Genomic DNA, 22,823 nt, shown 5'->3' with positions numbered 1-22,823 from the left:
GAGCTGAAGGCAACCACTCAATCTCCAACCGCCCACTCTGCATCCTCCCCTTCTCCCACTTTTTTCCTTCTACTCGTCTCACCTTTTTCTTTCTTGTCTTTGTTTTCTTTTCTTTTTCTTGAAGAGAAGAACTCTATTCTGTACCTACCCGTCCTTGTCATTCAATTCGCTTTGTTCCTGCCGACACCCGCAATTTCCTCCCATTGAGCTAACCCCAGTTCATAGGGACCGCCAGTAATCCCACCCCGAGGATTGGATTGTCGGCCCTTCCTCACCCCCACCTCTCCCCGACAGCCATGTCGCAAGACATTCAAGGCCAAGAACATGAATTGAGGCAGGAGGGTGCCATTGAGACCGCCGTCCAGGCGGCTCAGGATCCCCAGGCCGAGGCTGCGGCCGCGGCCGCCGAAAAGGTCCTCGTCGACGAGACTCGCAAGGCTGGCCTCCCCGCCTTTCAATTCGATCCCGCAACCTCTCCCGAAGACAAAGCCGCTGCGGCCGAAGCGGTATGTCCTTCCCGTTCTCACTCACGTCCTCCCATCCTCATCCTGTCGCCGTGCTGATTCCGACCGCTAGCGGGTGCCACCGGGCTTGCACCGGGATAAGAAACCACAGGGCATGGCCGTCGTCACAGATCGGGTACGTTTTCGCGCGATTCTCTACATCGACCTAGATGGAGTCTATGTCTAACATACGCAGGATGAGGGCACCCCCGACCCCAATCTCCCCCCACCGACCTCCGCGGCGACGCTGCTGAGCGAGAATGGCAACCACACCCCGGGCGAGAAAAAAGAAATGGATGATGATATGCGCTGGCACCGGGACCGGACCGGCTGGGCTCCGCAGTTCGCCAAGTCGGACGAAGAACTCGAAAAGGAGCGGGAAGAGGGCACCCTCCTCGATCACCAGGATCTTCTCGAGTCCCGCCTCGATGATAAATTCTTTGGAGGTAAGCAATGTGTCTCCCGCGCCCCTTGATACCCCGCTGACCAATCCAGACTGGTACCACAATGCCGGCATCATCGTCTTCGCCTGCCTCATGTCCTGGGTCGTCGCCGTCCTCGGCGGCGGTTTGGCCTGGGTGTTCATCGTCATGGCCGCCTGCAGTACCTACTATCGGACCTCCATCCGTCGCGTTCGGCGAAACTTCCGCGACGACGTCAACCGCGAGATGGCCAAGCAACGGCTGGAGACCGACACGGAGAGCCTGGAGTGGATCAACAGTTTCCTGGTCAAGTTCTGGCCCATCTACGCCCCCGTGCTCTGCGACACCCTCATCAGCTCCGTCGACCAAGTGCTCAGCACCTCGACTCCCGCCATGCTCGACAGTCTGCGCCTGAAGACCTTCATTCTCGGCACCAAGCCCCCCCGCCTCGAGCACGTCAAGACCTACCCCAAGACCGAAGTGGACACCATCATCATGGACTGGAAGTTCAGCTTCACCCCCAACGACACCATGGATCTGACGGCCCGCCAGCTGAAGAACAAGATCAACCCCAAGGTCGTGCTCGAGGTGCGCCTGGGTAAGGGTGTTGTCAGCAAGGGTCTCGACGTCATCGTCGAGGACATGGCTTGCAGCGGCTTGATGCGCGTCAAGGTCAAGCTGCAGGTCGCCTTCCCCCACATCGAGCGCGTCGACGTCTGCTTCATGGAGCGGCCCGAACTGGACTACGTCTGCAAACCCCTGGGCGGCGACACCCTGGGCTTCGATATCAACTTCATCCCCGGCCTCGAGAGCTTCATCAAGGACCAGATCCACAACAACCTGGGTCCGATGATGTACAGCCCCAACGTGTTCCCCATCGAGATCGCCAAGATGCTGTCCGGCAACGCCATGGATCAGGCCATCGGTGTCGTCGCAGTGACCCTCCACGGCGCCCGCCAGCTGAAGAACCCCGACCGCTTCTCTGGCACCCCGGATCCGTACGCCGTCGTCTCGCTCAACAACCGCAACGCCCTCGGCCGCACCAAGACCATCCACGACAGCGAGAGCCCCCGCTGGAACGAGACCATCTACGTGATCATCACCTCCTTCGCGGACACGCTCAGCATCACGCCCTACGATTGGAACGAATACCGCAAGGACAAGGAATTGGGCATTGCCACCTTCGGCCTGGACCGGCTGGAGGAGGAGCCCGAGCACGAGGGCATGTACCTCGAGGTCATGGCGAGCGGTCGTTCCCGCGGCTCCGTCCACGCCGACATCCGCTTCTTCCCCGTCCTCGAGGGCCGTCAGCTGGAGAACGGCGAGGTCGAGCCGGCCCCGGAGATGAACACCGGCATCGCCCGGTACACAGTCGAGCAGGCCAAGGACCTGGATTCGAGCAAGAGTCTCGTGGGCCTGCTCAACCCGTACGGCGTCCTGCTGCTGAACGGCAAAGAGATCCACATCACCAACAAGCTGAAGCGCACCAACAACCCCATCTTCCAGAACGCGTCCAAGGAGTTCCTCGTCACCGACCGCAAGAACGCCCGCCTGGGTCTCCTGATCAAGGACGACCGCGACCTCGCCCGCGACCCGATCCTGGGCAGTTACCAGATCAAGATGAACGACATGTTCAAGATGATGGAGAAGGGCCACCAGTGGTTCCACCTCCACGGCGCCAAGAGCGGCCGCGTCAAGTTGACCCTCGACTGGAAGCCTGTGGCCGTCGGCGGCATCGCCGGCAGCTCCGGCTACGTGGACCCGATCGGTGTCATGCGCATCCACTTCAAGCGCGCCACGGACCTGCGCAACCTGGAGAAGATGGGCAAGTCGGACCCGTACGCGCGCGTCCTGCTCTCGGGCTACCAGAAGGCCCGCACGGTCACCTTCCGGAGCAACCTCAACCCGGATTGGGACGAGGTCATCTACGTGCCGATCCACAGCGCCCGCGAGAAGCTCACTTTGGAAGTGATGGACGAGGAGTCGGTCGGCAGCGACCGGACCCTGGGCGCCGTCGAGATCTCCGCCTCCGACTACGCCCGTGAGAACGAGCAAGGCGAGTTCGAGATCGACGACGAAAAGCAGGACCTCACGAGCGGTTTGCGCATCGGATCTGGCCCCGTCAAGGGCAACCTCCACTACACCGTGGCGTTCTACCCCACGATCCCGGTTGTCAACCCCGACGACGAGCAGGAGGAGGACGAGTTGGAGGATGGCCTCACCGTGGACGGCGAGGGCAGCGAGGGGGCCCGCAAGAGCGTCGAGTCCCGACGCAAGGGCTACCACTCCAAGAACGCGAGCGTGGATTCCAAGGCCTCCGCCAAGGACCTCAGCTCCAATGGCAATCTGACTCCCGAGCCGCGGTCTCTGAGCCGCGCGCGGAGCAACGAATCGCTTGGGTCAAAGGCGCTGGCGTCCCCGACTACTGCGCGAGACTCGGAGACTATGTCGGTACGGTCTATCAAAGAAGTGCCCAAGACGTTTATTCCCGCGGAGGATCTGGCTCAATACGGTTTGTTTGCCCTATACTCTCCTGTCAGCGCATGCTAATCAATAATCCTGCAGAGTCCGGTTTCTTCGTGTTCAAGTTCCATGAGGTCCACCTGGCCCATAGCAATGTGCAGGTGGAGGTGCTGATGGACGATCATATGTTTGCGTCGTACTCGACCGGCAAGATCCGCACCAAGGTTGCTCAGATCGAAGATAGTATGTCTCTCTTTTTTCCGTCCCCTTATTGTTAGCATGCTAACGGCCATAGTTGGTGACGCTTTCGTTCGGGAACTGGAGTTCTCCAAGGTCACCCTGCGGATCGTGGACAAGGATGACCACTCGGACAACAGTGATGAGCACACAGTATCGAAGCTGACTGGCGACACGCTCAGCACGCTGCAGCGCATCTTGTATACCCCGACGGAGCTGAGCCTCCGATCCAACGATGGGGAGGTCAGCAAGGTTACCGTCAGTGCGCGGTACATCCCAGTCAAGATGAAGCTGGATCCGTCAGAGAGCATCAATAACATGGGAACCCTGCGGGTCAACGTCATGGACGCGGCGGAACTGCCGTCGGCGGACCGCAACGGGTTCAGTGACCCGTACTGCAAGTTCCGCCTGGACGACAAGGAGGTGTACAAGACCAAGGTACAGAAGAAGACGCTCCACCCCTCGTGGAACGAGTGGTTCGAGGCGCCGGTCAAGTCCCGGATCGGGGCGAACTTCCGCTGCGACGTCTACGACTGGGACTTTGGCGACAAGGCCGACTACCTGGGCGGCACCGGCATCGACCTGGAGACGCTCGAGCCGTTCCAGAACCGGGAGGTGTCGCTGCCGCTGGATGGCAAGTCTGGCGCCATCCGGCTGAACCTGCTGTTCAAGCCCACGTACGTGATCCGATCGCGACAAGGGTCGTCGACGTTCTCGGGCACGTTCGCGACGCCCGGCAAGATCGTCGGCGCGCCCGTCAAGGGCGTGGGCTTCGTCGGCGGCAACGTGATCAAGGGTGCGTCGTTCCTCAAGCACGGCATCATGTCGCGATTCCGCGGGGACGACGGCGCGAGCATCCACGAGGGCGACGAGGCGGAGGAGGGGTCCTCGTCTGCGTCGCCACCGCCGGCGGCGCCCGCGCACCAGCACCAGCCGTCCACCGACACGGTGCCGGTGCCGTCGGCGATCCTGGTGGACGGTGCCACGCCGTCCAGCAACGGGCTCCAGCACGGGCGCACGCGCAGCCTGGTGTCGCACTACGGCGACCGGCTGGGGATCGGCGGCGGCGGGGGCCGCGGCGACAACGGAACGGCGTCGATCTCGGTGGTATCGGCGAGCGGGTTCCCGGCGTCGGCCAACTTGCGGGTGTCGGTGCGAGCGGTGGGCCCCAAGGGCGCGAAGGAGGTGTTGAAGACGAAGGCGCAGCGGGCGGGCGACGGGGTGCAGTTCGAGGGATCGCACGCCTCGTGCCGAGTCCACAACACGACGGCGGACGCACAGTACCAGGTGCGGGTTGTGGACCACGCGACGTTCGGGTCGGACACCGGGCTCGGCGAGGCGATGTTCTTCGTGGACGACCAGGGGTCTGTGGCCGGGCAGGACAAGGCGATCGCCGTGGGCGAGGGCACGGTCACGGTTCGGAGCAGTTTCTCGGTGCCCGACGGGGGTGCCGCCGGTGGGGGGTTGCGACCCGGGACGGCGAACTCCAATGGGGGCGGGGATGGGTCGTCGGACGGCGGGGCGGATAGTCCAGAGTCGAAGAAGATGCGACGGAGCTTTTTGAGTAAGCGGAATGTGAGTGGTGCATGATTTTTATTTTGATTTCCATTTTATTGTTACTGGTGATGTTTTGTATGGTATATGGTATATGGTATACATGGGATGGATGGATGGAGGGCGGGGGGGGGCTTGATTGATGCCTGATGAGTTTCTTTTCTTTTCTCTTCTTTTTTTATTTGTTAAAACGGTTTGTGACTGCATCTATGCATTGCAATTGGGCTCGAGCGAGATATCCGATCTTGAATTAGATTATTCTATTGCTGTACCTCTAACAGTAGACCGTATTGTGATTCCTAGACACACCGCCTGTTGACATGCCTTAGGTCGTCGCCTCGGCAGGTAGTTGTATGTTTGTAACTGCAGGAGGGCGCGTGACGTGAAGATATTGAAGCTGGTTGTAACTCCGACGGGGTCTGAATCGACGGTTAGGTTTGAGATGGATTGATGGACTAGCGGGTGTTCCACTTTGATGGTTTTGATTGTCTTATAGTTATTTTAATGTTATTGTCTTATAAATGGGTATGGAGATTATATAAATAGTCCAGGATATTATATAACCATGGATATTATAGAGAGAATGGATCTCCGGTAAAATAAAGAAAGAAGATTAATATAGCAGTACCAATAATATACCAATACCAATACCAATAGTAATAGTTATAGTTCTGAACCCACAAAACAGGGTCGACCACGAAATAGATTAAGATAAGCTGCTGGTGACGAGGCCAAGTGGAGCCGTCTGGACTGTACTATGGAAATAAGGAAATAAGGAAATAGGGAAATAGGGAAATAGGGGCTGGCCAGACCGGTGGAGTGGTGAGACTTGGTTGGTTTCATCTTCTTCCCTTCTGTTCAGTAGGTGATTCTGTTGAATTGATTTGGATCTGTGAAGAGTGAACAGTCGAATTGAAGTCCCGCCTGTTGGGTACCTTCGTTGGAGGGAGTTGAAGTACTGGTACCTGATGGTACTCATGTACCTCTGGATGCCTGAGTGCGTTCTGCCGGTCGGCCTAAGGCTGGGTAATGTATACGGTACGGTCAGGTAATGTGTCAGGACCGGAACAGGAACTTTCCCCACTATTTGTCCGTTTCTTGTTATTACTCCTGATTCTGGCTATTTATGTTTATCGTCATCGCTGTTTTCATCTTCCTTTCTTCTCTTCTTTTTCTTCTGTCTTTTGTCTTTGGATTCGCAGGTCTTGTTTCTTCTCTCAATTCTCTTCATCCGGGTGATCTCATTCAATTGCTTCCATCTCTCTACCCCCCAATTCAATCCTAGGTATGATGACGCAGCCCAAGAGATCGACACTCTGGCGTGGCAACTTCCCCTCCTCCTTGGTCCTCAATTAAACTCAACAACCCACATCCCCTCTTCTCCCTCTCCCTCTTTCTTCCTCCCCTTTTCCCCCTCCTTTTCATCCCTCTTCTACCTCAATTTCCCTGCTTCCTTCTCTCCAAAGATTCTTCTTCCTCAATCCTCCAAATTAACCTATTATACTCAATATAGTCATCATGGCAACGAAAGCTTTGCCCGCTCACCTGCGAGCCCCCGCCAATGATGCCGCCGGTGGCTTTGGCAAGCATCATGGCAAGTCCCAGTCTCATATGGTATGTCTTCCTTGATTGACTACTATCGTCACAATCATAGCTGATAAGGGAAGGCCTTCGAGAATGCCTCCACTAGCGTCGCCGCCTCCCAAATGCGCAACGCCCTCAACGCCCTCGCCGAGACCGTCCCCGACGACTCCGAACGCAAGCGCTTCGAGGCCGAGACCGACAACTTCTTCGCCCTCTTCCGTCGCTTCCTCAATGACAAGGCCAAGGGGAACGCCGTCAACTGGGACCGCATCGCGCCCCCCCAGCCGTCCCAGGTCGTCAACTACGATGACCTGGGCGGGGACGCCGCCGTCGAGTTCCTCAACAAGCTCGCCGTCGTCAAGCTGAACGGCGGTCTCGGTACCTCCATGGGCTGCGTCGGCCCCAAGTCCGTCATCGAGGTCCGCGAGGGCATGTCCTTCCTCGATCTCTCGGTCCGCCAGATCGAGCACCTCAACCGCACCTTCAACGTCAACGTCCCCTTCGTCCTGATGAACTCCTTCAACACCGACCAGGACACCCAGTCCATCATCAAGAAGTACCAGGGCCACAACGTCGACATCATCACCTTCAACCAGTCCCGCTACCCCCGCATCATCAAGGACTCCCTGCTCCCCGCCCCCAAGAGCTACGACGCCCCGCTCCAGGACTGGTACCCCCCCGGCCACGGTGACGTCTTCGAGTCGCTCTACAACTCGGGCACCCTCGACAAGCTGCTCGAGCGCGGCGTCGAGTACATCTTCCTCTCCAACGCCGACAACCTCGGCGCCGTCGTCGACCTGCGCATCCTGCAGCACATGGTCGACACCCAGTCCGAGTACATCATGGAGCTGACGGACAAGACCAAGGCCGACGTCAAGGGCGGCACCATCATCGACTACGAGGGCAAGGCCCGCCTGCTGGAGATCGCCCAGGTCCCCAAGGAGCACGTCAACGAGTTCAAGTCCATCAAGAAGTTCAAGTACTTCAACACCAACAACATCTGGATGAGCCTGCGCGCCATCAAGCGCGTCGTCGAGGAGAACGAGCTCGAGATGGAGATCATCGCCAACGAGAAGTCCATCCCCGCCGACAAGAAGGGCGACGCCGACCAGGCCATCTACCAGCTCGAGACCGCCGTCGGCGCCGCCATCCGCCACTTCCGCAACGCCCACGGCGTCAACGTGCCCCGCCGCCGCTTCCTGCCCGTCAAGACCTGCTCGGACCTGCTCCTCGTCAAGTCCGACCTGTACCGCCTCGAGCACGGCCAGCTCGTCATGGACCCCAACCGCTTCGGCGGCGTCCCCGTCATCAAGCTCGGCTCCGACTTCAAGAAGGTCTCCGACTTCCAGAAGCACATCCCCAGCATTCCCCGGATCGTCGAACTCGACCACCTGACCATCACGGGCGCCGTCAATCTCGGCCGCAACGTCACCCTCAAGGGGACGGTCATCATCGTCGCCACGGAGGGGAGCACCATCGACGTGCCTCCGGGGTCTGTTCTGGAGAACTGCGTGGTGCAGGGTAGCTTGCGGATTCTGGAGCATTAATTTTGGACCTTATTGGTAGATTGCATTTTTCTTCTTTTCTTTTCTTAATTTCTTCCTTTCTTATCTATTTTTTTTTTTTTCTTTTTTTGGTTGTCGGTCGATCTAGTTTGACTGGGATTGGTTGAGGCGCATATTCACGGATCCGGATCCATGCGAAGGGAGAGAGAAAATGACTGTTGGGTGCATCCAGCGTTGTCTTGTTTAACTTTTCTTCTTGTTTTGATTGGTGTTGATTATTATTATATTATTTTACTATCTCTTCTCTGAGCTGTCCAGCTATCTAGTTGTCTAGCTGTCTAGTTGTCTCGCGGCCTAGTTGTCTAGCGGTCTTTCCCTTAAGCTATTAAGCTTCTGACTCGGATAACTAATCGGAACCATACAACCATCAGAAGGATCCAAACCACCAGAACTAGAATGAAACATCGGTTCCAACTCCGACTGAACCAGACTGGTCCCTCTGGTTGACGGCACTCTCTACCGGGGCTGTCACTGTCAGGTGAACCGGCTACCTCAGGCGTCATATCCATCGACCCCTCACGCCGCCCGCGTCATTCCCCCCCGTTGGATTAGGTCTAGATGCTTCTTTCTTTCTTTTCCTCCCTTTTCTGTCCATCAACTCAACTCTGATTCCCCATATCCATCTGTGATTCCTCCCCTTCATGATTTATAATATATCTCCTTCTCATGGAGGGAGGAAGACGGAGAAAGGGGGAGGAGGGGGGGGAGGATCTTCTCCTCCGTCTTTCCCCCCCCCTCAGGCACATGAACGGAAAAATCGGTCGAAATAGAATACATAAATAAATAAAACCGGCTGCAGTTGCTACTACCCCTCCCTCCATCTTCCAACTCACATACAAATGGCGTCTATACTCTCCAACTAGGTGGCCTACCTAGACAATGTCGCTCGATCGCGCCTTCCGTCTTCTATATAGTGTTGAACGCTCCAACGACTATGATTGATTGAATCGCCTCCGCCCTTCCATGTCAAAACACCACGTTGATCAACGCTCTAACAACCATGTCTCAGTCGCCTTCGTTCGTCCGTGTTCCGCCCCGTCCTATCGCGCCTGGTCCGTCGCCTATCATGGACGTGAATCAGGGCGAGAGTAGCGCTGCTGGTGCGAGGAGTGGGCGGCGCAGCTCGCCTAAGAGGAGGGTGTCCGTGGCTTGTACGAGCTGTAAGAAATCTAAACGCAAGGTGTGTATATTAATCCTCAATCCTCAATCGTCAATCAGTCATTTATTCAGTCAATCAATCGATCATTGTGGTTCATTGAAAATATTAACGGAATAGTGCTCCGGTGTCAAACCCTGCGATAACTGCGTGGCCTACGCCCGAGTGTGCCTCTTTGACAAATCCCTCGACAATCGTCGTCGCGTGGCCGCCAAACGCACCTCGGACGATCTCACCTATTTTCTGGAACTGTGCCATGATTTGTTCCGCATCATGCGCGCCGATGACGACATCCACGGCCTCCGCCTCATGCAATACCTTCACGATGGGCCTCCCATCAATGTTGCCCGCGACCCCACTCGCCCCGAGGAGCACCCCGTGCGCCCCGAGTTTCTCCGCGCTTTCCTCGACGAGGTTCTCTTCGACATGGGCCTGAGTGTCGCTGTCCCCGGTGGTGATGGTGGCGCCCGTCGTGGTGATGATGGTGGTGGCAGCGGCGGCGGCGGCGGCGGCACCACTGATGCAGCCGTCGCCCAGACGCAGGAGATGCCCGCCGACATGGACATCGAGGGCCCGACCCCGGGCCCGACTCCGACCCCGGGCCCCTCCTCCCATCCCCAGGTCATGGATATTCACTACCTGTGTGACGAGATGCTGTACCGCGTGCCTGCGGCTCCGTGGACTTCCGTCACCGACGACGCTGACCTTGTCTCCCACCTCGTCTCCCTCTACTTCACCTGGGACTACCCCTTCAACCTCTTTCTCGACCGTGACGTCTTCCTCCGCCATATGGCCCGCGGTGATCTCCGATCGGATCTCTGCTCCCCGTTTTTGGTCAATGCTTTGTTGACTAACGCCTGTGTAAGCTGTTTTTCTCCTCATCCTTTCCCCTCCTCTTCAGCCTGTGCTTGTGTGTCAATACGTAAGGGGGCGTGTTGATGGCTGATGACCTTTAGTATTACTCGGATTATTCGGAAACTTATGTCAACACTCGCGATGTTGTCTCCAAGGGTGCCCGTTTCTTGGCTGAGGCTGAGCGTCTGTGGAAGGACGAACTCGCTATGATGAGCTTGCCGTTCTTACAGGGAACGTTGATGCTTTATGTACGGTACTCAATCGCCGGTGCCGATGACATGGGCTATCGCATGCTACACCAGGCCATCTGGACCGGCGAGTCCCTCGGCCTGATCGGCCCCGGCAGGCCCATGCTTCCCACCCCATCCTCCGAGGATATGATGATTTCCTTCCAGCAGACGGCCTGGGGGCTGTTCAACATTGATGCGTATGTTTCTGACCTCGTATGTAAAATGAAGTTGGCCGCAATGACTCACGATCCAGGATCGTACACCCCAATCTCCTGCGCCCCACCATCATTGGCACTGTCAACGTGCCGCCTCCGCCGGGCGCTCGACCCGACGAGGTAGCCATGTGGAAGCCCTATCCGTCCGATCGCCCCGCCCGGCCCTCGCATTTCGACCGGTATTTCGAGGCATCGTGCGAGCTGTCCCAGATCGCCCGCGACATGTCGCAGGCCCTCTTCCCCGCCAACAGCCCCGGCCTGGCTCCAGCCTTCCGGTCCCAGGCCCAGGAGACCATCTACGACCGCTTGCAAGCGTGGCTCAATCGTCTGCCCGAGGCCTTCCACCCGGACCGACGGCCTCCGCCGTATGTTCTCCTTCTCGGGTGGGTAACTCCCTTCTCCTGACCCAAGGGCCGATAAAACTACAAGATCAACCGATAACTGATACATGAACAATAGCATGCGCTACCACAGCCTCATCATCATCTTGGTCTCGCTACGGCCCCAGTCCCAGCCGTCCAGCCACGCGTCGGTCGGACCCCAAACCCCCGTGAGCCCCCCGGGTCTCAGTCCGCTCTCCACCCTCGACCCCGGCCAGATCATTCAGGAGTCGGCGCGCGCCATCTCCATCCTAGCGTGGTGCTATCGACGCGAATACAGCATGAAGTGGGCGCATCACTTCGCGCTGTACGCCCTCAACTTGGCTTTGTTCGTCATGGCGAACGGACCCGCGTTCGACATCCTCGCCCCGGAATTTCTCTCGCTCGCTAGCTCCTTCGCCGACGTCGCTGGCTGCTCCCAGCTCGGCCGCAACCTGTTGTACCTCTTCCATGTCTTCGTCTGTAGCCGCGGCCAGAGCTACCGCATCCGCCATTCCGCCGACATCTCAGACGAGCTGAAGATGCTCCTCGACGATGAACCAAGAGTGCCCTCGCCGTGGGCTCCCTACACTGTTGGTTTGAACAAACTTGACGTGGGGCATTACGGTGGTGTACCGCCCAGGGACGGCGAGTGGAGCCTCTTACAAATGCTCGATTGCTACGAGAGCTTGAGCTTGGGGAAAGACGAGGTTGCGCCTGTGCGGTTTCCAGAGGGACTTTGATTTGTCCTTTCTCCTTGATTGTTTGTTCTTTTCTTCTTCATGTGCTGTTTTTCTGTTGCTTTACTATTTTGGCTGTCGCTCTTTTCATCCTTTCTCTGTCTATCATTTAATACGTCCGCTATCTTAGTGCGCCGATCGCTGATTGGTCTCGTCATGACGGCATTATGACTCTGGCGTGCTCTTTCCCCCCGTTGATCCTGCTTGTTCCTTGTTTCGTTGCTCCGGCTCCTTCTGTTTTGTTGGGTATCCTCTCAGTTTGACTCTACCCGGGGGACCGTGTTTGTGGTTGCGCCAGAGTCGACTCCCTTTGAAATCACCCGTCCGTGGTGCGCGGCCTTTAATGACGTCACGGCCCGACTTTATCTGACTTCAGTTTTCATCCCGTGTTTAACTCTAGTTTTCTCCGATTTGCCTTCTCATGATCCCCGAATTTTCATTCCTAGTCACGATTCCCCGGTCTGTGTGATTGTCTGTATATCATGTTTGGTTTTCACTCCGTTCCTTCTTTTTATCTACACATGTTCTACTGTTAGCGAACATCACCCCGCCGTGACTATTGGAGATGGAGCATAACCCTCCCTCGCCCTACCTCGTCAACGTCCCCCCCGATGACCTCTTCGGTGGGACAGACCCCAACGTTGCCTCACCCTGGCGTGCAGGGATGAGTCCGGGCTCGTGGGCGCCACCCTCCGGCGGGCCCGAATTCACACCGTACGCGATGCCGCCGCCGCAGTTCTACGAACCGTCGATGCTTCATGCCCCTCCTCCTTCGACGCCGTCGTACGACTTCCCCATGTCTGCCCCGCTTCCGAAGGTACCTATTCCGCGTGCGTCGGCATATAGCACCCATTCGCAGCGCCGCCGCTCCGCCCGGGCCTGTGAACCGTGCCGCCAGCGCAAGATCAAGTGCGATGGGACCCGTCCGAGCTGCAAGCAGTGCGTCGAGAACCAGGTCAAGTGCTCCTACCTGGACGTCAAGCGAGTCCGCGAACAGAAGGAGTTGGGCGCGCTGGCAAAGAAGGTCGAACGGTATGAGAGGTTGCTGGAAGAGTTGGAGTCGGATGTCGATAGTGCTAGTGCCCGGCGGATTCGAAGGGCTTTGAGTGTAATTCTCTCCTTTCCTTTACTGAATGCTATTTCTATTGCAACCCTCCGGATAATGTTCTATGTTTGGATGCTCTATATATGAATGTTCTTTATATGGCGGGTACTCTATATTGGGTGCTCTCTGTATACTGGACGTCTATATATTGGGTGCTTTATGTATTGGGTGCTCTATATATTGGATGCTCTCCGCATGCTGGATGCTGTCCATATATGGAGTGCCCTTCATATATTGGATGTCCCCATATACGGTATGCTCCCAATATACTGGATGCTCTCTATATTGGGTGCTATCTGTATATAGATGCCCTTCATATATGGATGCTCTCCATATACTGAAATGCTGTCCACATACTGCAACCCCATACACACCTTGCGAAGTCGCGATCAATGCTCATATCGAACAGACTGACCCCGTCTCCGTCGACGACCCCGCGTCCGACTCCGAGAAATCCGACTCCTCCATCGGCTCCCTCGACGACATCGACCTCGTCGACGAGGACCTCAACCGTAGCGAGAAGACCATCGCCATGGGCTTCTTCGGCAAAAACTCCGAAGTCTCCTGGATGCAGAAACTCGAAGACGAAGCCTCCTCCCGCAGCCAGGACACAGCCCCGGACAACGCCCACCCAGACCAGCAGCCCCGAGGCTCGCCGCACGACCATCCCCACCACAAACCAGGCCCGTCCATCGCAACAATGAGCTACCACCTCGACGACCTCAGCATCCCCTTCCTCGACCACGTCGACCCCCACGCCCTGCCTCCCAAACCCCTCGCTGACCGCCTCCTCCAAGCCTACATCGACTTCGTCCACCCCGGTTTCAACGTCATTCGCAAATCGACCTTCCTCGCCCAGTACCACCAGTTCTACCACCAGCCGTCCAACCCCCCGCGCCGCTGGCTTGCCATCTTGAATATGATCTTCGCGATTGGGTGTCGGTATTGCTGCTTGACGGGTAGTGATAGTGCAGAAGACCCTGACTGCAATGATCTGGTTTATTTGACCCGCGCTCGCAAGTTGAGTTTGGGCCCGAATGTCCTGTTTGAACATGCCGACTTGCAGCAGATTCAGATCGAGTTTTTGGTGGGGTTTTATCTGGTTGCCATGGGGCAGATCAATCGGTATGACTTCCCCCAGCTCTTTGTCCCAATTTCTTCTGCTTGGAAACAAGCAACGGAAAGAAGAGAAGGAAGGCTTACAATTATCACCAACCAGTGCTTTCAAATTTTCGAGTCTCGCTTTCCGCTCTGCCCTCTCCCTAGGGATCAATCTCCGTTTCGTTGATGATCGCACCCACCATGCCGCCAAAGAAGCCCGCTCCCGGCTCTGGTGGTCCATCTACCTGCTGGAGCATCTCCTAACCACCATGACCGGTCGAGTGTCCTGCGTCGGGGAAGACCTCAGTGCCGCGCCCCTGCCCATCCCCTTCGAGGAGGAAGACTTTGGGCGCGCCGACGTGCAGCGGCTCTTCCACCACCCAGAGGAGCGCGCCCACCGCCTGAAGCTCACGCTCCTGCAGACCGACGAAGAAGCCAAGGTCAGCGCCGAGTGGCTCTCGCGGTGCGATCCCAGCGCGTCGCTGTTCTTCCACTGCCTGGTCGACCTCGCCACCATCACCCAGGCCATCAGCACCAAGGTCTACAGCATCCACGGGCTGCGCGAGCGCTCCAGCAAAGTCGAGCGCCGCATCCGCCGCTACAGCCACTCGCTCGACCTCTGGCTCGCCAAGGTGCCCCCCGCCTACCGCTTCGACCCCGTCCCCCCGTCCTCAGAGTCGGCCACCACCCGCCCCACCGCCGGCCCGACGTCCGCCAACGAGCGAGAGCGCGTCTCCCTCGCCATCAGCTTCTACTCCTCCCGACTGACGCTCTGCCGCCCCTGCCTCACCCACACCACCTGGCGTCCGGGCCCGCAAGACTCCGGCATCGAACCACCGGGTCGACTGCCCTCGCGCGCCCAGCTCCGCTACGACCTAGCGCGCACCTGCCTCCAGTCCGCCTGCAGCCTCATCTCCATCCTCCCCGACACGCCAGACATGGAATGGCTCGCGCACACGACCCCCTGGTGGAGCATCCTCCACTTCGTCATGCAAGCCACCACCGCGCTCCTCCTCGGCCTCAGCTGCTGGCCATCCCACGGTCACTACAGCGACGGCGGAAGAAGCAGAAGCAGAAGCAGCAGCAGCAGCAGCACCGCCCGAGCCAGTCGCAGCGACAGCGGGCCCCGACACGACCTCCCCAACCAACGCTTCCCCCACCTCTCCGGCACGACCGCGTCCTCCTCCACCGTAACACCCTGCTCCGGCTCCGGCTCTACCCTCAAAACCAACACCGGAACCGGAACCAGCACCCCCAACACAAGCATCGGCAGCGCCAGCCCCTCTACCACCCGCCCACCCCCCAGAAACAACCCCCCGCGCCGCCTCAGCTCCCTCTCCAACGCGACCCCCACACCAGACCAACCCCAGTATCAAACCCAAGACCACCGGTTCCAACCCCCCGGCGGAAGAGGCCACCCCGGCGACGAACTCTCCATCCCGTCTCTCACAAAACACACCAAGAAAGCCTTCGTCTGGCTCCACGCGATGGGCTGCACGACGGCCGCCGCGCGTCGCGCCTTCCTCCTCTGCGATAGCTTTCTGAGACGCATTGCGCCGAGTATAGGCCTTGATGTCGGCGATTGGCCTGGGGTGGGGTCGTTGCCTGTGCAGGCTGGTGGGGCGGGGGAGGCTATGGGGTTGGGGGTGGGGATGGGGAGGGGGATGGGGAGGGGGGGTAGTGTTGATGGGGGTAGTGTTGATGGGGGTAGTGTTGATGGGGGTAGTGTTGATGGGGATGGTGTTGATGGAGATGTGGGATGATATCTTGTACTTTATGGGTTTTGTTTTGGTTTGTTTAGGTGTTTAGGGTTGGTTTAGATTGGGTTGGTTGGGTTGGTTAGGTTTGGAGTATGATATCTTATTGATTATGGGTTATTTTGTGAACTTGGTCATGGTTTTTTGTTATTGTGAGTTGAGGGTGGGGTTTATGGTATGGTATGGTATGCTAGGTTGTAGGTTGTAGGTTGTAGGTTTAGCAGTAACAGTTAGCAGTATGGAATTATCGAGTATCGCGTATCAAGTATCAAATATCAAGTATCAGTATCAAGTATCAAGTATCAAGTTTGACGTGTAGAGTTCAAAGCGAGAAGCAGTACTCAGTAGTAGTAGCAGTGTCAACGTATAGTGTTTACAGAGTAGGTAATACATGGTAGCGTGGCAGTGAGCGGTATAACAATGTAGATTGTAGTAGTTGGGATAGAGTAGTGGGTAGTGGGCAGTATGGCAGTGTAGCAGGTATCAGGTAGCAGATAGCAGGTAGTATACTATATGTTGAAAGAAAGGTATACCGCTCGGCTGAAACTGATATCGTGGCATTGTGCTTCGTGAAGATCCCTTTAGGATATCATATTGCGACATACAGTGTAGTGTAGGAACAACTGATCCAGTCTGTCTTAACATAGTACGTGTATACTACATGTACGCAGACCAGGATATAATGAACTGTAATATAATGTAGTATGCATAATGAACCACAATGAAGTGTATATAATATGCCACATGATATAAGAGATAAACAGACCCGATAATCAGAAATTATGATAATGATTATAAAATAGAATAAGATACTAATAATAATAATAGTGATATAGATCAATAATAGACAGAGAAATGGCAAAACAGAACGAAACCATATCAAAGCAATGACTCAAACCAAACAAAGAATAAATAATAGATAATAGATAGATAACCACCCGCATCGCATCCCAAACGATAAAAAAAAGATAGATAAATAAATAAGTGATAGATAACTACAATGAATCACTGCATCTGAGGCAAGATGAATCCTCTCTTTCGCGGATCATCGTCCATTCCGCCCTTCTGGCCCCGGTTCAGCATCATCGGGTCGTGTGGTGCGTGCGATGCTGCCGCGGCCGCGGCGTTGTGGTGAGTCGCCTGGAAGGGCATCTGCATGTGCATGTGCATTGGGTGGTGCTGCGCATGCGTGGGCGCCGTCGCTCCCTGCGCTTGGAGGTGCTGCGGGTGCTGTTGTTGGAGGTGTTGGAGATGCTGGAGGTGTGGCTGGGGGCGTTGGAGGTGGGCTTGGGCCTGAGCCTGCGCCTGGACGGCTGCGTGGTTGTGTTGATGCGGATGCTGGAGTTGTTGCTGATGCGGGTGTTTCTGCTGATGCGCTTGATGCTGATGCGGATGTTGCTGCTGCTGTTGCGGTTGTTGGGCCTGCTGCTGCTGTGTATGCTGTGTATGCTGTGTATGCTGGGTATGCTGGGGATGCTGGGGATGCTGGGGATGCTGCGTATGTTGGGTATGTTGGGTATGTTGCTGGTGTTGTTGGTGTTGTTGATGCTGCTGCTGCTGCTGATGCTGATGATGCTGGGGATGCTGGGGATGCTGCATGGGTAGCTGCATCGGGGTCTTCTGCACATGGGCCTGGAGAGGCATCTGGTGGTGCTGCGGCTGCGGCTGCGCTTGCGGTTGCGCTTGCGGCTGGGCCTGGGCCTGGGACAGGGCCGGCTGCGCCGACAGCGATCCCGCACCTCCATTAGGCGTCACCTGGGATGAGCCGTGCGTCGCTCCCGAGACGGGCGTGGGCCCGTGGCTCCCGGGCGCCTGAGCCTGAGCCGGAGCCGGAGCCGCACCCGGAGCTTGACCCGGAGCTTGACCCTGGGCCTGGGCTTGAGCCTCGGCTTCCTCGGCGGCCTTCCGCGCAGCCACGTCCGCCTTGCGCGGTCGGCCCCTAGGTCGGCCGGTCCCCGGCTTGGAGGACGGCTTGCGCGGACGCTTGGGGCGCGGGGGCGCATTCGGGTCGATCTCAGACTTGCGTGGGCGACCCCGTCGGCGCTTCGCCGGCACGACGGTCCCGTCGGGGTTGGTGATCATCAGTGGCGCGGCTGGGGCGGAGGGGCCCGCGGTGGCCACAGCGCCCGACGCGTCCGGGACCATGGGCGCCCCGGGCATGTGGGGCTCCCCGGGGTTGGGGGCCGGGCCAGCGACTGCACCGTCCTTCGGGGGCTTGGGCTCCTTGGGCTTGCGGGGCTTGCGTTTCTTGGGCAGCGGTTGGCCGTCCTCACCGAGGACCTCCGACTTGCGGGGACGGCCCCGTTTCTTAGGGGTCGCCGTCTTGTCCGTGGCGGGCGGATTCTGGCCCGGGGTCTCGGTGTAGAAGGCGGGCGCGGGTCCCGGGGGCGGGTCAGCGACGCCGAGGGTGGTGGCGGTCTGGAGGGGATGGGGCTGTTGGGCGGGAGACGCGGCGGCGGGCTTCGGCGGCGGCGGCTTCTTCCGTGGCTTGGGGGTCGGGTCCGGCTGGGTGGGCTGGATGGGCTCACCGAGCAGATCGATGGTACCGGTCATGGCCGACGCCGGGGTGGCTGACGATGGCGGAGCCCGTGCGGGCGGGACAGCCGCGGCCGGCTGGGACTGGGCGGCCGGCTGCGGGGTCGAGGTCGCCCGGGGCGCCTGGGAGACGGGCGGCTGGACGAGAGACCGGGGCGACTGCTGGGCCTGCTGGTAGGGGGAGGGCTGAGACTGTGGGTACGACGACGCCGGCTGCGCGTGCGGGTACTGGCGGGAGAAGGCCTGTGGCGGCTGGAACTGGGCGGGTTGCTGGGCCTGAGCCTGATAGGGCGACCGCTGGGCCTGCTGCTGGTACCGGGGGTGTTGCTGGTATTGTGCCTGTTGCGCCTGCTGCTGCTGCTGTTGCTGCTGCTGCTGCTGCTGATAAGTTTGCTGCACGTGCTGTTGGTAGGGCGAGGCCTGGGCGGCCGCCTGGGCCGCCTGGGCCTGATAGGGAGAGGCCTGAGCCTGGGATTGGTAAGGGGAGGCCTGGGCGGCCGGGTGGGGTTGATACGCCTGTTGAGCCGCGTAGGACTGCGGCTGGGTGGAGGCGAAGTGGGCCTGCTGATGCTGGGGTTGAGTGGTGGTGAGCATGGGCGAGGCGGCGGCCGGAGAGGTCCCAGCAGGATGGGCGGCCTGGCGATGCTGCAGATGCGAATGTTGCTGTTGCTGCTGCTGCTGCTGCTGTTGTTGTTGCTGTTGCTGCTGCTGTAGACGCTCGAGCGACTGCTGCGGGGACCCCAATGTCATGGCGTGGGCGTGGGGGGACAGGGTCGTGGCCTGTGGGTTCATGGCGTTGGGGTGGGCGCGAAAGTTGGCCATGGGGTTCATATTGCGCTGCAGATTCTGCAAGGACAGGTAGGGATCCTTGAGCTGACCGACGGAGTCAGGATTGCGCGACAGAAGATCGGAGGAGCCCTGCGGGGGGAAGTGGTTGGGAAAGGTGCCGAAATTGCCGCCCGTGGGGAGACCGACCAGCGGCGCCGACGAGGCGGGGGTCATCTTGCGGAGATCGGGGGAGTGAGCGGCGGCGACGTCGGCGGCGGAGGGACCACGCAGAAGACTACCGGCGCTAATATTGGAGCCCTGATGGGCATGTCCCGCGGAACTCATGGACGGGGACTGCAGGGAGTGTTGCTGGTGTTGTTGTTGATGTTGTTGTTGCTGTTGCGGGTGCTGCTGGGCGGTCTGCGGGGGGCGAGGGTGGAAGGAATGACCACCGTAGCCCATCATGATGGGCAAAGGGCGCCGTCAGAATCCGGGCGCGAGGGAGGATATAGGATTTAAACAATGGGAGGATGGAGAGGAGTGGAATTGGATGATGAGATAAGGGTGGTGATGCGTGGTCGCGCAGGATCGGCGTCAGACGAACATGTGACGCGTGGTGGATGGCTCAATGGATGGGAGGGGAAGAGAGAGCAGGAAGATACAACTGTCGAGAAAATAGGACAGTAAGAAACCGGGGAGAGAGAGAGAGAGAGAGAAAGTGAATCGGAGAGTGAATAAGAAGGAAGTGAGATGAGGTCAAAGACCGAGAGAGGAAGTTGAAGTCGAGATGAATTTGCGGTGTTTGTCCGATGCGCGGCCTGAGGCGCGATGCGGTCGGGCGGCGGACAGAGACCAGAGGCGCAGTTCCCTTTTTTTCAGGCAGCAAATTAATGATTTAAAAAAAGACCAGAAAAATAAATAATAAAGAAAAATCAGGAGAGAAAAAAGGGAGACGAGCGAGGCCAGACCCCTTGAACCCCGGAGGTCGATGGGGCACGATCACTCTGGACAAGATTCTGGATTCTGTCCAGTTCACCGGATCTCAATACCCAAGAAGAGAGATGACCCCGATGATGATGGAGACGATGGAGATGGGCGATGGAGATGAGGTTGATGGTGGTGGTTAATTATTTTTCAGAAAATGATTTTTTTCCCGGCGGGTTTGGGGGGGGTTTTTTGGGTCGCGGGCGGTCACGTGGGATTCCCGTATCAGAATACCGTCTCATACCGGGTATTGTTGAGATTCCCTCCTGTTGTCGAGACGGAAACACACCCATACATAGATTACATACCTCCCCCTCAATAATCCAAAATCAAAATCAAAATCAAAAATCAAAATCAAAAATCAAAATAGAAAAGAAAAGAATAATAATAAAGAATCATCAAAATATGTCGATCCATGATGCAATTAATCAATTAAATCATTATTAAAATAGACATTTAAATAATAAATACACCATATCAATTTGATAATAAAGTCAAAGTATACAACCAGACGATGAGATCCCACCACCTGTCATTCCTTAGGTTTGAACACTCAACAGTAGCCTCATCCTATATTGTGGAATAACGGATACCTCCACCAAAATAATCTCTATCTATCATCTTTCTATCATATGATACGAACAACCAGTCCATCGGGAAAGCGATGGTCGATAATGATGATAATGATCCTACAGCGACGGCTGCCATTATCTGTCTGAAAACTCTGCATCAGCTGACTGGCTTCCACGTAGATCTGTAACACCACCATAAATACATCTCTATCCAATATAACCATCGCATCGTCACTACGCTGGAGGTAGTATAGTACTTTTTGGTGTTTGGACTTGAGTCCGTCAACAGCCGGCTATTCATTCTTTTGTACCGAGAGAAACAGTATAATATATTAATATTCCACCGCATCAAGACTATTCAATGGCCTATACTGAATATACCCCATACAACCTGTAGAATATTCATGAATATAAATATACTATTCAATGGTCTAAGAATATTAGAGATACAGGGACTACTACAAGTAGTCTACTAATGACCAAGGCGTGGAGGACTTGGGGATTTAGTCGAGCGCTATCCACCACATTTGTACTTGTTTTTCTAAGAGCATCCATGGCCTACTCTCTCCATTTTTGTGCTCACCCTTCGCTGCTTTCTGCTTACTGAGTAAATCTGAGCACGCCCTGGGGAGCCTGAGATAATCACCAAGTATGAGATAATTAAGTGATCAAGTACCCTGAGCAAGTAATTAAAAGAATGAGAGGGTCAGGAGCTTATAAATATATAGTTTATAATACTTGTAATAACTTAGTACTGATAGGTCTTAGTAAACTAGCCATCTAAGATTATTATCTCAGATTATCTTTTTTTTTTTATAATTCTAGCTCTCAAAGTCCTGTATAAGTACTTTTCACCCTGAAGACAGATCAGGGCAGATCCTTTTCAGGTCTAATGGCTAGGTTATTATATAAAGAACTTGCTGGTGCTTAAAGTCCTCCTAAAAGATTATATAGAACCAGGTCATCTGTAAGTATTTAGATAACAGGGTATGTAAACAGCTAGATATATATATACTGGCCGGGCTGGATATAGTAGTAACAGGGAATAGTAATCTCTAAGTATAACAAGCTATAATATAAGAAGACCTGGAGCTATGGCCAGGGATAGTCACAGCCTTTCTTAACTAGAATAACATAGAGCATCACCACTATGCTAAGCATACCCTATAAAAGAAATCGAACAGCGGCATTTTTTTGAAATATATATCAAGAAGCCATCCTTCTAGACAAGTGAGGCTCTGATGAATCGTAGAACAAACTCTGCTCATTTAATCAGATGAGACCATTGAAATCAGGATTACCAGGGGTTTGAAAACAGAGAAGTGTCAAGAACGTCTCTAAGGGGAAAAGAGAGCATATAGCTATCTATCATCTATTCGAACACTGGTAATATGGATTCTGTCAGTAATCATGAAGATATCTTTTGCTCTAATCAAACCCCCTCCCTCATCCTTGTATCTCTTTGCAGCCACACTTGTGATTTGCATAAATTTCCTCCATCTAAATCATTGATTTGACTCTGGTTTGCAACTCAACTATTTCGTCTGGATGTCTTGACCAATGAGCTTCTATGGCTTAGTTGGTAAGCGCATCACTAGCAATGATGGAAACATTCTTTGGCCTCTGTTTTTTTTTCTTTTCCGATAGTTAAACCTGATGCAGTATCTTAATCACCTCAGCCCATAGTATGTACGAATCGATGAAGTCTTCGTGGACAGGTTGGTCCCAGAGCATGGGGTTCCAGCCGGGGTAGTGGACGGCAGTTGAGGTTGGAAGTGAGAGATCTCGGGTCAACGATTGGAGAAAGAGGATCTGGATGCTTGTCTTGCTAGTAGACAAATCTCCCCTGATCAGAATGGATCTGGGGGGTAAAGATGGAGTTTTGTTTGGTTGGGTACATACCACCAGTTTGGGGTTTCCTGACTCCAAACATGGGCTGGCACCTTTTTCGCGCTAGTCATCAAGTGATTATATCAGTTCCATCTTGTCAGAAGCTTCAACTGCTGCTCATGGGTGAGACATTCAACAAGTTCACAAGTGTCCTAGAAGGGCCCGGCGATGGTTCATTTCCCCCCCGTCTAATTGTTGCTCACCGTTATTCCGAAACTGTGACCTCCG

General features: G+C 56.0%; 6 protein-coding genes across 6 annotated transcripts; 4 read left to right on the top strand and 2 right to left on the bottom strand.

The window, feature by feature from the left end:
- Nucleotides 1-296: 296 nt before the first annotated feature.
- On the top strand, nt 297-5,215 carry BDW47DRAFT_126082 (putative membrane bound C2 domain protein (vp115); the record flags this gene model as incomplete). The annotated part of the gene is made up of 6 exons (XM_024816490.1): nt 297-506; nt 577-639; nt 700-949; nt 999-3,437; nt 3,491-3,631; nt 3,684-5,215. The coding sequence occupies 6 exons, from the start codon at nt 297-299 to the stop codon at nt 5,213-5,215; spliced, it is 4,635 nt and encodes a 1,544-aa protein (XP_024671626.1).
- Nucleotides 5,216-6,369: 1,154 nt separating this feature from the next.
- ugp1 (UTP glucose-1-phosphate uridylyltransferase) lies at nt 6,370-8,402 on the top strand. The gene is made up of 2 exons (XM_024812786.1): nt 6,370-6,793; nt 6,847-8,402. Exons 1-2 carry the CDS (start codon nt 6,698-6,700, stop codon nt 8,308-8,310), a joined length of 1,560 nt encoding a protein of 519 aa, XP_024671625.1. The 5' UTR covers nt 6,370-6,697; the 3' UTR covers nt 8,311-8,402.
- Nucleotides 8,295-8,868, bottom strand: BDW47DRAFT_106512 (uncharacterized protein). Its single transcript, XM_024812785.1, has one exon. The coding sequence runs from the start codon at nt 8,835-8,837 to the stop codon at nt 8,646-8,648; it is 192 nt and encodes a 63-aa protein (XP_024671624.1). The 5' UTR covers nt 8,838-8,868; the 3' UTR covers nt 8,295-8,645.
- A 371-nt stretch (nt 8,869-9,239) lies between these two features.
- BDW47DRAFT_35203 (C6 transcription factor) lies at nt 9,240-12,167 on the top strand. The gene is made up of 5 exons (XM_024818806.1): nt 9,240-9,508; nt 9,605-10,345; nt 10,441-10,766; nt 10,823-11,167; nt 11,244-12,167. The coding sequence occupies exons 1-5, from the start codon at nt 9,329-9,331 to the stop codon at nt 11,884-11,886; spliced, it is 2,235 nt and encodes a 744-aa protein (XP_024671623.1). The 5' UTR covers nt 9,240-9,328; the 3' UTR covers nt 11,887-12,167.
- A 281-nt stretch (nt 12,168-12,448) lies between these two features.
- On the top strand, nt 12,449-15,852 carry BDW47DRAFT_126079 (transcription factor domain-containing protein; the record flags this gene model as incomplete). Its single annotated transcript, XM_024816489.1, has 3 exons — nt 12,449-12,991; nt 13,398-14,113; nt 14,208-15,852. The coding sequence occupies 3 exons, from the start codon at nt 12,449-12,451 to the stop codon at nt 15,850-15,852; spliced, it is 2,904 nt and encodes a 967-aa protein (XP_024671622.1).
- Nucleotides 15,853-16,851: 999 nt separating this feature from the next.
- BDW47DRAFT_126078 (uncharacterized protein) lies at nt 16,852-19,614 on the bottom strand (the record flags this gene model as incomplete). The annotated part of the gene is made up of 1 exon (XM_024816488.1): nt 16,852-19,614. The coding sequence occupies one exon, from the start codon at nt 19,612-19,614 to the stop codon at nt 16,852-16,854; it is 2,763 nt and encodes a 920-aa protein (XP_024671621.1).
- Nucleotides 19,615-22,823: the final 3,209 nt, after the last annotated feature.

This window comes from Aspergillus candidus, assembly GCF_002847045.1.
Source record: "Aspergillus candidus strain CBS 102.13 unplaced genomic scaffold BDW47scaffold_25, whole genome shotgun sequence".
NCBI classification, from domain to species: domain Eukaryota; kingdom Fungi; phylum Ascomycota; class Eurotiomycetes; order Eurotiales; family Aspergillaceae; genus Aspergillus; species Aspergillus candidus.
This window is presented reverse-complemented; position numbering and strand designations above follow the sequence as displayed.

Coding starts and splice junctions, on each gene's coding strand:
- ugp1 (XM_024812786.1), top strand. CDS start 6,698: ATGGCAACGAAAGCTTTGCCCGCTCACCTGCGAGCCCCCGCCAATGAT. Junction 6,794..6,846: donor GCAAGTCCCAGTCTCATATG/GTATGTCTTCCT, acceptor TGATAAGGGAAG/GCCTTCGAGAATGCCTCCAC.
- BDW47DRAFT_35203 (XM_024818806.1), top strand. CDS start 9,329: ATGTCTCAGTCGCCTTCGTTCGTCCGTGTTCCGCCCCGTCCTATCGCG. Junction 10,346..10,440: donor CTTTGTTGACTAACGCCTGT/GTAAGCTGTTTT, acceptor GATGACCTTTAG/TATTACTCGGATTATTCGGA. Junction 10,767..10,822: donor GGGCTGTTCAACATTGATGC/GTATGTTTCTGA, acceptor CTCACGATCCAG/GATCGTACACCCCAATCTCC.
- BDW47DRAFT_106512 (XM_024812785.1), bottom strand. CDS start 8,837: ATGGATATGACGCCTGAGGTAGCCGGTTCACCTGACAGTGACAGCCCC.